At 39.1% G+C, this 13,977-nt stretch overlaps 1 protein-coding gene across 1 annotated transcript in view; it reads left to right on the plus strand.

Moving 5' to 3' along the window:
- LOC109478952 (calcium/calmodulin-dependent 3',5'-cyclic nucleotide phosphodiesterase 1A-like) overlaps window positions 1-9,254 on the plus strand; it is a 65,869-nt gene extending 56,615 nt beyond the window's left edge. The window contains exons 8-17 of the mRNA XM_019780769.1: window positions 753-893; window positions 3,687-3,787; window positions 4,262-4,387; window positions 4,833-4,934; window positions 5,190-5,310; window positions 5,789-5,870; window positions 6,576-6,712; window positions 7,347-7,467; window positions 7,878-8,228; window positions 8,768-9,254. Of these exons, the coding sequence (XP_019636328.1) occupies window positions 753-893; window positions 3,687-3,787; window positions 4,262-4,387; window positions 4,833-4,934; window positions 5,190-5,310; window positions 5,789-5,870; window positions 6,576-6,712; window positions 7,347-7,467; window positions 7,878-8,228; window positions 8,768-8,898 (1,413 nt within the window). The 3' untranslated portion in view covers window positions 8,899-9,254. The remainder of the gene's footprint in view (window positions 1-752; window positions 894-3,686; window positions 3,788-4,261; window positions 4,388-4,832; window positions 4,935-5,189; window positions 5,311-5,788; window positions 5,871-6,575; window positions 6,713-7,346; window positions 7,468-7,877; window positions 8,229-8,767) is intronic.
- Window positions 9,255-13,977: the final 4,723 nt, after the last annotated feature.

Here is a 13,977-nt window from a genome sequence, read left to right on the forward strand (position 1 = left end):
GAATGTTTGTATGAAAGTATAGTAATACTAAATTAGACTTCAGTGCTTTTAGCACCATAAAGGATCATCTCCAGATACAGAGAAAATTCTTACAGTTATACCTTCCTCATAATCTCCCAGCAGATTCCTCCGGGGGCAAGGCAGTATTAAATTGGCCACTAGTTACCATTGACACGTATCAGGCAACTAGTGGCCAATTTCATATAGTCTTACCCCGGAAGGAATCTACATTGAGATTATCTTCCTGCATTACAATAATGCTCGCAGAACATTTCTTGCCCTTGAGACTTTTCTGGGCACACTGCATGAAATTAGGCATTCCTTGGAGCATGCATTCTGTTTCGTCTCTCAAAAATTGAATGTTAATACCTTAGGGTATGCATTAAGATTGGATTTTTTGCAGTGACATTTTTTATGTTTGTTTTATGAAGAAAACATATAGTTTTTGCTTTGTTCCCTCTTCTTCCTCTTCTTCTTCTTCCTCTTCCTCTTCTTCTTCTTCTCCAAACAAATAAGGTCAATGACCTGAACCAGACGTCTGTCACCATGCTAGTGTTGGGTTACATCATGTTGTAATTTTATAGCAGGAGGGATTTAGACTCCAGTCTGACCACATATATATGCATATATATGAATGTGTTTGAGTAAGGTTTGAGTAAGAATTAACAGAGCAGACCATATATGCGAAGAAAAACATTATGCATTTGCTTTGCAAATGTTACCGTTCTAGTTTTGTTTTCTTTCCCACACAGATCAACTCTGGGGTGTTGTTTAAGTTCCTGGACGCGTTGGAGAGCGGATATGGGAAGCACAACAACCCCTACCACAACCAGCTTCACGCCGCTGACGTCACGCAGACAACACATTACCTGCTGTACTCCACAGGACTCGTGGTACGACATACATGCACAAAATCAATTCTTTACGCACAACTTAAAGCATGCGTTAATGTTCCGTTCACTTGCGTGTACGTTTACGCATTCTTTAAGATACTCCAGTACAGGTTTCCTCCTCCTTGGTGCTGAATCCATGGCTGCTTTACCACGACATACACCCTTAACACTGCACGACATTATATCTTTAAGCAAAACCACAAAGCATGTGAAAAGGTTCACGTGAGAGAAGAAACGGAATCTTTACACCATGCTTTAAAATGTGTGCAAAGGATGGCTTCTGTGCTGTGTAAGCTCCTGCCACATAGTCAGAACCTTTTGGCTGAAGTTTGGGAGCAGTCTGATAAGATTTATACCTAAATTTCTATACGAATCGAATCGAATTTGAGATAAATTTGAGTCAAGGGGGAAAACGAATTATTCCAATTGTTGGTTGAGAACTCAGGTACAGGTAAATTTATGGCTGTTTCTTGTTCTTTTCTGACGTGGACCAGGTATTACATACTTAGCACGTCCTCTAGATAATCAATCATTGTGTACATCGTGTATAGTCTGGGCATTTTTCTTCTGTCTGCAACACCCACGGTAGTCGTATGTTAAGTCTGGTAATACTAGCAGTCTAGCACCCATTTCACAGTTTACACCTAAGGCCATGTTGATTTGATTATATGGATGACATCCTCTGGGAACCCGAAAACTGATGCGAGCGTCCTAATAAAAAAAAGTTTTGCAAAAAAAAAAAAAGTTGCTTTCACTATGAAATCTACGTGGTCATGAAGGTTGAACAAATGGCACAGAATATGTTATGGCGAATAATCTACTCTTCGAATTCATTTCTTTACATTTTTGTCTTTTTTCCTTTGATTTTGGCATTCTACGACATTGGTATCGTTTCTAAATGTTTTCCTTGCAACTTATTGTATATTTTTGCTCATTTAGCAACTTTTTTGCACGATTTACAGTATGGTTGAAAACTATTTTTTGGGGGGGGGAAACGGCCGAAAATTCATGCGCGCGCGGATGTCATCCATATAATCAAATCAACATGGCCTAACCTGGCAGCTTGTTCTGTACCCTTTCTATCTAAAAGGTGAAGCAATTGATCCCGATAGCCCTGTTGTGTGTAATGGATTTGGTAAGGAACTGTTCGAACGCGCGGCTCGGACAGAAAACAAATTGTCCGTAACCGCCAAGCCGTCGTCTGAAGTTGATAAGGTGTGAACTCTGGCAGGCATTGGTGTTGTAGAACTGACGTCAAGAAGAAAAGAGAAACTGTTGGATTAATGGGAAGAGTAGTCTGGTGTCCACTCTACCTTGCTTCTGGCGGGTTTTCTTCTGCAGTAGTTCCCTGCCAGTTCAACTTGGCACATCGGTTGGAGTTTTGCACTACGGGAATTGACCCCTACTATAGTACATGGTCCTGTCCTTAGTGCTGAAATGTGTCCTACCCTATACTCTGTTGTCCTTTAGAATGTATTACCACTGAGCACTAAACACACTCCGGTCACACTACAGCATTGATCAACCATATTTTAAAGGCACTCAATGCAGTTTCAGGGTGACAATACAAAACTATTCTGGATGAGGAAATCTGTCTGATGTTGGCATTTTCTGCCATTTTGTAGACAATATTTTGTCATCATTTCATACTTTCGTCATCGTTCCATGTATCTGAAATATACATTAAACATGCTACGTGAGGAGTCTCTCCATTTTTGGTACCAAACACAACCAGCCAAAGATACAGTACAAGCAACCATTTTCCGCCAGTGACATCACATTTTTGCCTTACAAGTATCAGTATGCTATATGGGATAGGGTTGATTTAGAATACTACATTAAAGAATGACCAGAAAATTGACTTTGAAAATTCAGTTTTGCCGCCCAGGAAATTTGCAAAAAAACTCATACAGGCCAAGATACTCCTCCCGATAAGACTAGTTGAACTGGACAGAGGGGATTGTCTACAGCCCCGACGTAAGTTCGCCCGAACTACGGTAGACTGGATACCAGGCTATGGGAAAAAGGGAGACACGGTAGATTTATTTTCTACAAAAGGAAACAATCACAGACTCCGGATCAAAGACCGTATTACGTGGTAACATCTGAATATATATACTACCATTTATTTTACTCCCGTGGCTACTAAATCATACGTTTGGTAGCAACCTTGTATTAGAAGATCAGGAAGATTATGTAGATGGATTACGGAGAAATATCCAATCTTTTTCGGGTCGATGATTCTCGCGATGAGTTTGCCCTAACCAGAGTGTAATTTTCGTCTGTCTTAATCTGCGGGTTGATCTCCATATATCTCTGGAACAAATGCAATTTTCTTCCCAAGTCCCTTCGTCTGCCCTACCATTCAATTTCTTTCTAGAAAATTAAGCGGGCTGAAGGACCCCGGTTTTTGCCATTTTTTACCCGTTAAAGGCACCCAAAGCGATTACAGGGCAGGAAAAATTCAATTTCATGGTCATTTTTCTAATATAGGATTTTGTCTCAATCCTACCGAATGGCTTACTGATATCATGAGGCAGAAATCTGATATTGCTGATGAAAAACGGTCGCTTGTTTCGTATCGTAGGTTGCTACCAAAAAGTAAAGGGACTAATTCTCATGTAGCTTGTTTCTCGGCAAAGGCTTCACGTATGAAATGATCATGAAAATGTAAATGTCAATATCACCATTACCTATGCATTCACCCAGTACCTACGAATGTCACCCAAAGGTATGAACGTGGAAATTGTATCAAACAGGATTAGATTTTCATTCATGTTGTTTTAAACACAGCAATGGTTGGCGGATGTTGAGATCCTGGCGGTCGTGCTGTCAGCGGCCATACATGATGTGGAACACACGGGAGAGACCAACAGCTTCCATGTCATGTCAAAGTAAGTAATCATCATCATAATGAAGTTTGAACCCAGTAGTGGAAGTCAACAATTCACACTTGTCATCGATATACAAGTTACAGTATTTTTTTTTTTGCTTTTTCAAAATAAAATCGGAAAATTCAGACTTGCGGACAGTATACTTGGTTTTCTGACCCCCCAATTCCTGTCCTTGACCTTCTACCTCTTGTCATTTTGCCTGTCAATCTTACCCCACCCACGTGCTGTCAACCTACTTGGTCCAGGCAGATACACAAACCCACAGCTCAGTCACCCCGAAAAGGCTTATGTGACTGCATGTGATCTCAAAATGCTTTGGACATACACACATGTATTATTGTCCAGTTGACGACCATGTAATGAAATAGAGGTGTGTATCAGATGAATAACAGTGCATGCATTTTCTGTATACTACTGAAAGAGCTCTAGTTTTCCATGATACGTTATGATGGTTATGCTGTTGTTCCACCAAAGGTCTCCGATGGCGCTGCTGTACAATGACCGTGCGGTGTTGGAGAACCACCACATCAGCACAGCCTTCAGACTCATGGAGGACGACAGCCTCAATATCCTGGGCAACCTTTCAGTTGATGACTTCCGGTGAGACAATACATTTATATGAAATTTAATGTTTATGTTTCCCTGAGATGCTGTTTTGCTGGTAATCTGTATTTTTCCAAACACAAAGCCTATCTGAATTAAACTTCATCTTTAAGGGTACAGAAAATGATAATTCATACACAAAGTAAAAAGTTAACCCCCAAGTTTTTGACCAGTCTTCTGATCTTTCTCAAGTTAAATTCCCAACCGAGATGGGGGCCGATACCAACTACTGGACACCTTTGGCATGTTGCTGATGTCACACTATCGATCAGGTCATTCAGGTTAATTTTAAAGTAAGAAAAATTAGAGGACTGATGTTAGTGTACAGAATGAAAACCATAAAGTTTGCATTAATAGGTCTAAGAGAATGGAGAAAGTTTGACCTTCCATTGAGTTCACAAATTGCCAGGTGTAAAATAGAGATGTTGACCTTGTGTTGCAGAACTCTGCGGACACTCACGATAGACATGGTGCTGGCCACAGACATGTCCTTCCACTTTCAGCAGGTCAAACAGATCAAGAGCCTTTTGTCCTGTCCTGAAAGGTGAGGCTATACCTTCTCCCATAAATAGTTAAAACTAGTCTACAATACAAAACAGTTTTCTGTCAGTGACATCTCATATTTGACTTGCAGATACCTTTGATTGCTTTGAAAATCCAGTTTTGCCGTCATGAAATTGCATTGGATTGGATTTCTTTAAAATAACTTGTCATGGCCTTAAGCTATGTGTGGAGTTTAATACAGTTGTGGTTCAAAACGATCCATTTGTCTGAATGTTGTTGTTTTTTTTTTACTCAGTATTGACAAGTCCAAAGCACTGTCCCTGCTTCTCCACACGGCTGATATCGGCCACCCTGCCAAACCCTGGCACCTGCACGCCAGGTGGACAGAACAACTCATGGAGGAGTTCTTCAGACAGGTAGGATAGACTGTCAATCACAATCATAATCAAAAATTCAACCAATGAGAGGGTGGCAATTAGTGGTTCAACCAATGAGAGCGTGACTGCATGTCTGTCAAATTTTTGCCTTTTCATGTTTTTTACTCTGCATTTCTATGTTCTGAAGGGGGTAGGCGTGGCAAAGAATTGGCTAAATGATACATTTACGGACAAAAACCTTATCATATATCACTTTACACTTAATCAATTCCATTGTGAAGATGGTTTGCTATCATTTGTTATTATAATACTGATGTTTCATATAGTCTAAGATCTCTACCTTCGGCGGGGTGGTAACTTGCGAATCTGATTAGTGGTGAATTATATTAAGGACATGTTTGACAAATAATAGATCAACTAAACTTACATGAAAAGTATACATAAGTTTATTCCTCATTGTTTCATCTTGTAGTTCATGTTTTCAATTCAACAATCTATTGCACATTTTCTTTACCAGGGAGACAAAGAAAAAGCCCTCGGCTTGCCATTCTCACCACTCTGCGACAGAAACACAACGGTGATAGCAGATTCACAAATAGGTTTGGCTCTCTATTTTAACCCCCATTGGACTACCTACCTAAGAAATAGATCTTATATCTTCATGAAATATTTTCTTCTTAGAAAGGCTTACCTATTGTATTTTGTATATTTTTACTATCATATATTTTTACTATGTATATATATGTACTTAATTAATTAGAATGATATAGGTTAAGTCTTTATGATAATTGTTCTTGTATTTTGTATTTGAAATTATTTGCCCCATGTGTTTTGTCTTAAGTTTATATATTGACTCTCTAATATCAGCTTTGCTGCCTTGAGAGTCAGTGTAATGTCCTGTTGCATTTTTCAATAAATAAATTGTATTTCATATACATCTATCTGAACCATCTTTTTCTGTTGTAAAGTGTCTTTGTCCTTGGTGCTGAAACAGTGGTTATAAACATATTGACATTCATTTGATTTATATGAACATTTTGCACCAAATCCTTGTCAGCACAAGCAATGAAATCTTATCTGCCAATGTTTTAATGTGTTCCATAGATCTTTTTGTGATATATATTTACATGTATCTATTTGGCAAAATTGAATTTTTTTTATATGTACATTTTGTACTTATCAAGGACATCCAAACGTTCTGCATCTTCTTGAGTAAAGCACTGTACAGTTACAATGTAATTTAGTGCAAGAGAAGTATTTCTGGGAGACAGAAGATATCTTACATTGACAATGTATTTCTCCAGGTTTTATAGATTTTATTGTTGACCCGACGTTCCAAGTGATGGGGGACATGTTGGAGAAGATTCTCACTCCGCTGGCCCCCAAGCAGCTTGCTGAGGAACAGCAGCAAAGGAGGGCGTCAGACAGTAGAATATACCAGGTACGAAAATCATCATTTTATTTTTTTTATATTCCAACATGTAATCACAAGACGTGGTGACAGCACACTCAAGTTTTTTCAACTTACATTAATGCCGACACCAACACAGGGGACAATACAATACTCACCTGAGTGAAGTGAGGATAGTGCCTTTCCCAAGGGCACAGGATTAGTGGCATGTCAGGACTCAAACCCAGGACCTCTTGGTTCCGTGTCGAGCACTCCGCCGTTACGCCACACGACCCCCACATAACTTTATTTCAATAGACAATGTTGATATCGTGATGCATCTGTAAATGTGGTTAACTTTTAAGGATAGTATAAGGACACATGTTGGCATACATTCTTTTTTTGACAGTCTTTTAAGCCATTTTCTACTTTGTGGATCCTCCCATTGCTCCTTACAGATATATCTAAATTAATAATGCTAAACAAATATGGAAAAAAATTGTTACTTGTAATCTAGTTACCCTATTGTGGTCCTTGTATAAGTCAAATACCTTAATTTCAATATATGTCTTCACCCTTCATTGTATGTCTCCTAATTGGAAGGTTTTAAATGTCTTGGGTATCTTGATCTTTGTGTCTTTCAGATCAAGCAATATGATTTAATCGTTGATATTTTTATTAAAAGGAGAAAGAAGGAAAACAGAAGAAGCCCAACATGGTCCTGAAGTCTACCTACCAGCTGAAGAGACCCTGGCAGGAAAACCTCAAGATTAACAAGAGGAATTGGAAGGAGAAGGCAGTGAAAAGTACGTCTAATTTTTTACTTGAAGTCAAATCTCATCTTGAAATATACATTAGCCACCAAATGTTCTGTACTTGGCAATAGAAGTCACTATTGACGCAGACAGCACACTATGAATACAGACGGCACGTTGCACAAAATTCTTTATGTGCACCATAAAGCATGCGTAAAGGTTTCCTTTCTTCAGTTGCTTGTACCTTATATGTAATATGAGGTATATAATATAATATAAATATAATATGCTTTAAGGTATGCTTCAAGCTCTTTCAATGGTACCGTTTGGGTCAATAGAAAGACTCTGATGGTCAATATCCTTTTATATTTTGGCAAAGATAATGTTTGTTAGATAATATCATAACCCTGTATTTTGTACATTTTTTTGCTGAATAATATCATATCCCTGTATTTGTACAGAGGCAAAAGATATGAAGGAGAACAACAATGAAAATGGACATGGAGAGCCGACAACACAGGAGGACAGCTCCAGGAGTGATGCAGACGACACAACAGGGAACAGCGCGACTCAGTCTGATCAGAACAAAGCTGACTCCTCGTCCAAGACCGCTACTAAAGGCAGCAGGGCGGGGAAGAGAATACTCGCCACGGGGTCGGGCCACAGTATCGTGATAGACAGCCCGGCGGGCGACGCCAGAGCGGGGTTACTGACGAAGGAGAGCCGGGGAGAATCCAGTGAGAGAGAGGAAGAGGTGGAGACCAGAACATCGAAGGTAGACCAGGAAGGAGTCCATCCTCAAAGACGATCAGGTTATCAATCAATTCTTATTGCATATTCATAACCATGGGGATAAATGCATACTGATGATGTTACTGAGTAACAAATATAGTATTAGAATAAACGAATGACTCTAAAGCCTTAGGTATTTATTTAAGTTTTTTTCTCTTGTTGAAGTAATGGAAGATAAATTGGTGTGGTCATTAGAGGCAGTCATACAAAGCTTTAAAGGCGAACACGAGTATGTGAGTGGTGTTCCTCATACTATGTGTAAAACATTGTGTGGATGGCGTTCAGCACCAAGGACAGGCACCGTTTGCAAAGCCTTAGGTATTACATTCTATAATCTAAGTCCAAATCTAAGTTTTTTTCTCTTGTTGAAGCAATGGAAGATAAATTGTGTGGTCGTTAGAGGCAGTCATGATATAATTGAATATCTCTTATAGCCTCTGTTACACACTCTGGTACATTGCACTTTCGCACACTTTGCCAAAAGTGTTACAATACTTGTGTCCAATGGACTCTTGTTCTGTTTTATTTCTGGCTGATAATTTCATATTTTCTACTCCAGGCGTTTCAATCATCAGACAGAATGCTACAAGCTCTCCAGAGGAAAGTCCCAAACCGCAGTCCAACTCCACCTCAGCAGTGTCGTTGCGAGATGTCAATGTCAATGTTGAGAACAGCAAACCAGTCTCGTGAATTTGATCCCAGGAGTCGCGAAAGAAAGGTTTCGACTGGAACCACCATCGTACGAACGCGCTACGACACAACGTTTCTGCAAAGCCACATTTCCGCTGACAGAATGTCATTGGGTCTTAAAACTGCTTTTATTTAAATTTTTGTGCACTTTGGACAGGTACAGCAGTGAACATTCTGACCACCTTCAACAAGCCAGCCCTGCGCAATATGAAACAATTTCTGCAGCACACAGATTCTGCGCGATTCCATCTTGGAGATGAAGAGTATCGACTTGTGTTTTGGGTGTGACGTACATGTACCGTCTGTCCTTATGACTCGGTAACGTTTGCCGTATTTAGTCGTACGATTGCGATTTTCTAGAAAGAAGTTTTCTGTGAGAAAACCAGCCGCCGACAAAGATCTAAGGCAGGCTTTTCGTGTTATCTCAAGAATGCCCTCAATCTGCGATCGTGCGAAGATCGTACGACAATTGTGACCAGGTCGTAAGAAACAGAGATAGCTGATTACTACAATCCAGTTTAAAACTTTCTCACAAGGTGTAGGATTCATCATTTATAAAAATCATAATTACAGTGCGCATGACATCGCCTAAAACTACGATTAGTGGATGAGAATGCGATCTTCTTAAAAAGGTTTCTTTGTTTCGTTGTTTTTTTACATCGTTATTTACTCTTAAGAAGAAGTAGACTAGCTTAATAAGACTTTCTAATAACAAATACAAAGATGATATTCATGGCTATATGTTGTACAACAAGAACAGAAAGTCCTATGCTGCACTGAGAAAGATTTTTTAAAAATAGCATCCTTGTTAAGTCGTTCAGAAGCTCTGCTTAAGACATACCTTTATTGAAGTATGGAGACTCAATATCAAAAGGGAACTTTGTAAAAAAAATGCATACTGCGATGTTGTTATTGCTACTGTTACTATGTACCGACTTTGTTCGTACGTATAAACGTATTCTTGTTTGTAAAGCAGTTTCTACCCAGTTTGAAGAATCGTACAATCATGTATGTGCCCAATCATTCTAATGTATATATAATCATAATATTTCAACTCACAATTTCATCAAACCAAGTTCTTGCCTCGCTTGTGACTTTGTAACAGATACCGCAACCACATGTTAAAACTTGTAGGTATTGTGGAATTCCATGCTGCAAAATCTATCTTTAAGCACACCTTTAAGCATATTTACATGCGCGTGAAGAAATGAAAACTTTACGCATACTTTAAGGTGTGTGTAAAGAATGGGCTGTCTGTAGCTTTGATGATATAAAAAGTCCACTATGCCTGTGATTGTTAATTGTCAGCTTTATGTACAGAAATTTCGTACTTAAAGTCTTTTGAGATACTGCAACGTAATAGTATGCAACGAATTTTTAAAGGAAGTCTGTGACACCGTCAAATATGTCGAAGTTGTCGATATTTGTCTATAAGTGAACGGACAATCTCAAGGCACAGTGTTTTTTCAGGATGTTCCCAGAAAACAGGATTCTTCATAAGCTATTGTTCCTCAGTGGTGGATCTCACAGATCTTAATTATCATCCAAGTTTTTGCATCATTAGAAGATTGTAGTTATGACGTGAGTGTATCATACAGTATCTAATACGTTTGTATATCTCTGCTGCAGTATACGAAGAATTCCAATGGGAAAACGAACAGTGCTATGCAGTTGTAATCTGAGGAAGGTTATATCAGGAAACCGTTTTTTCTTGTGAAAGGAATTTTAATAATATTCAACACCACTTAAAATGTCTATTTTCTCGAGTACAATGTGACTGCCGCAGTGGAATGCCATTGATACAAGTGCTTTTAGTTTCAATGGAGATTGAAAGAAAAATGCAGCGCACTATTTTCAATGCGCTGGCACAGTCAATCTTTTACAAAGTGATATCTGATAGGGTCGAACAAAATTTACGTCTACATGCTGACATCTAGCGGTCCATGATATCATTGCAGGATTCAGTCTGGGGCGCTTTTCCATATGTCTCCAATGCGTATGTTTGTATACGACAACACAAGAGATAGGGGTAAACGGAAGAATAAGTTGAAACTGTTTGAACTACAAGATGTGTTAGATTCTTACTCTGTTAATTAGTATCTCGTTTGTTGTTAGGATATCGATATGCATAGCGTCATTCAGATTTGTGCTGTGTGTATCTACATTGGTATTAGTAACGGGTGAGAGACTTGTATTATATTATATACGTGTGCATCCAGTCCTTTGTAAAGCTAAACGTTGCACAATAATATGTATTATACACTACGAAATGAGTGCTTCAGCTCTGTATATATCACTTGGAACCCCGCTCAAATACTTTCACCCAACCAGCATAGCTCCGTTGCGGTAAAGGCATTTATTTGTACATGCGTTCGTTAAAATTAAACAATGTAGTAAATTTGGCGTAGGTCATTGTAAGATTTAAAATGTAGAATTTTCTAGCAGGATGTGACAGTATCAACCGCCCACAATGATCGAAGATACTCTTTTTCGTTCTCACGACGCATGTACGACTAACCCAGAACGCCCTCCATTTGTGATCGTGCAAAGATCGTATGGCATATGTAAAGCCATGTTGAATTGATTATATGGATGACATCAGCGCGTGCATGAATTTTCGTCCGTTTAAAAAGTTTTCAACCATACTGTAAATCGTATAAAGCAACTGCAAAATTAGCAGATATATTCCGAAGATTGCAAAAAAAAATATTGGAGATCGATACAAAAGTCAAAAATCAATTCCAAAGGAAAAGAAGAAAATGTGAAGAAATGAAAATCATTTTATTCGCCATACCATACCCTGCATGTTTAGGCATTTGTTCAACCTTCATGACCACGTAGATTTTATAATGAAAGCACCTTTTTTTGCCAAACATTTTATTCGCACGCTCGCATCAGTCTTGAGGTTCCCAGAGGATGTCATCCATATAATTAAATCAACATGGCCTAACCAGGCCCTTAGTCATGTTTTGCTGCAAAGTTCTATTCTACATAATAATTCCATAACCAGGTTTGTCGTGCCGTAAACTGAACAAACTTTGTATATCGATTTTAAGTACATAATGTGTTGATATAGAAAAAAACGCCATTTACTGTATACGGTAACTCTGCTATTAAATGTGCAACTTTACCGATATTTTCGTACACCCTTCGCATTGTCAACGGAATGACATTGACAGAATCGTCGCCCTTGTAGACTACATGTGTCTATTGTCCCGGAATCTGAACGTTGTAAAGTACAATTTTGTATAGAATCTCTGGTGGCAGCATTTTAAAAACAACTGTTTACTGCGCCGTATTTCTCAGTGTGTACTTGGGGAATTATACATCAACATGACATAACCGCCGTTGTTGCTGTTCTTGTTCGCTGTGTTGTGTATTAGCTTTAATGTGTTATCTACCATAGCACAGGAGCAAAAATGTACTCTTTGTGGGGGAAAATTGCAACAAAACAGATTTTTATGAAAGAAGTTGTAAATTTCGGCATTGTAGCTTTGGCTATCGTGATGTAGCTAAAACACACCTGGAACAGACATGGAACAAAAATGAAACACATGGAACATACCAAAAACACACCTTGAACACACATAAAACACACCTGGAACACACATAAAACACACTTAAAACGCTTAGAACACATCTAGAACACCTAGAAACGTTTGGCCGACTTTGACAAGTTCCTGTATTTCATGGAAGCTTTAAAAATCGAGAGCGCGTGTGAGTGGTGTTCCCCATACTATGTGTTAAACATTATGTGGATGGCGTTCAGCACCAAGGACAGGCACCGTTTGCACAGAAACATGTAGGGAAGTATGCCTTCAAGACTGGGGCGTAATCGGCCGTTTTAATCCCACATAATTCGTAGCCAGGCCACTAACATGCTTCAAATGCAACACCGTATAGCGTATGTAATCGGTGTAGTCTATGAAAAGCGTAAAATTAGCTATAGTAGTGCCTGGATTTTCATGTAGGCGGAGTCAGCTTGGCCGAATGCAACGTAACATATAGCCACTACCGTTGTGATTTTATGTAGCGTAAAACATTGCCAGTTCGACACCTGCCTTCCTCAAGAACATGCCTATTTTCGTCTGTAAGGTTTGGCAAGCTGTTAGAAGTTCCTGTATTTCATGAGAGCTCTAAAAGCGAGCGCGTGTGTGTGGTGTTCACCATACTATGTGTTAAACATTATGTGGATGGCGTTCAGCACCAAGGACAGGCACAGTTTGCACAGAAACATGTGGTGCACATAAATTGAATCAGCAGATTCCGGCTACTACACGTTCGTTACAAATACTTGTTGCTGCTGGTGCAAACTGTGTGTAATTTGGACACAGACTAATCCGAAATTTTAGTCAGAAAACCTTTATTTTTTTAGGGGATTGATTTTTGGTGGTAAAGTAGTTGTGGTCATCAGGGTAGAAATTAGACCAGCTGTTGCGCGCCCCTGTGCAAAAATCACACGTGGTACGGTCCACTCAGTCTGTGTCAGTCGGTGACACACGGGGAAGAGAAGGGAGCATTTGTCAAGTTTTTGGTAAATTTTCGGCTTCTAGTTCGAAAAAATATTAATTCGTAGGTGTAGAACAAATCCTCGGGGATGTTTCCAAGGCGGAGTCGTGCCGTTTTCTGGATTTTTGGCGAAGAAAATGCGGTTTTCCGACCTGGTAGATTTTTGGAGAAGACGATAAAATGGCGCCAAGTGGAAGGACGGCGTGGTCGTGGGGAGGGCTGAGTTTTCACAAGGTAAGACAACAAGCCGTGTCGTCAAATTGACTTTTCAAACTGGTAACAACACGTTACGATATATTCTTGGTAAATTGGACGGATTTTCAGAATGCAACGGCATGCTTTCTAGTTTAGGTACGCTTTTATTTAGAATTGAATGTCTTCTGTTTTCTTGAAATCATATAACACAGTTAGGTATTGCTAGTTTTCTGGTTTGATTTTGAAGTGAAAAAGGTGCTACTTTGTTTTTGTATAACTGGTCTAAGTTTGTGCCCTTTGTAAAAATATGGGTAGAATATTTTTGGGACTTTTCCGCATGGGAAGAAATAACACTAGTAGAATATGGCATTTAAA

Source organism: Branchiostoma belcheri, unplaced genomic scaffold, assembly GCF_001625305.1.
Source record: "Branchiostoma belcheri isolate BF01 breed outbred unplaced genomic scaffold, Haploidv18h27 scaffold46, whole genome shotgun sequence".
Lineage (NCBI taxonomy): Eukaryota > Metazoa > Chordata > Leptocardii > Amphioxiformes > Branchiostomatidae > Branchiostoma > Branchiostoma belcheri.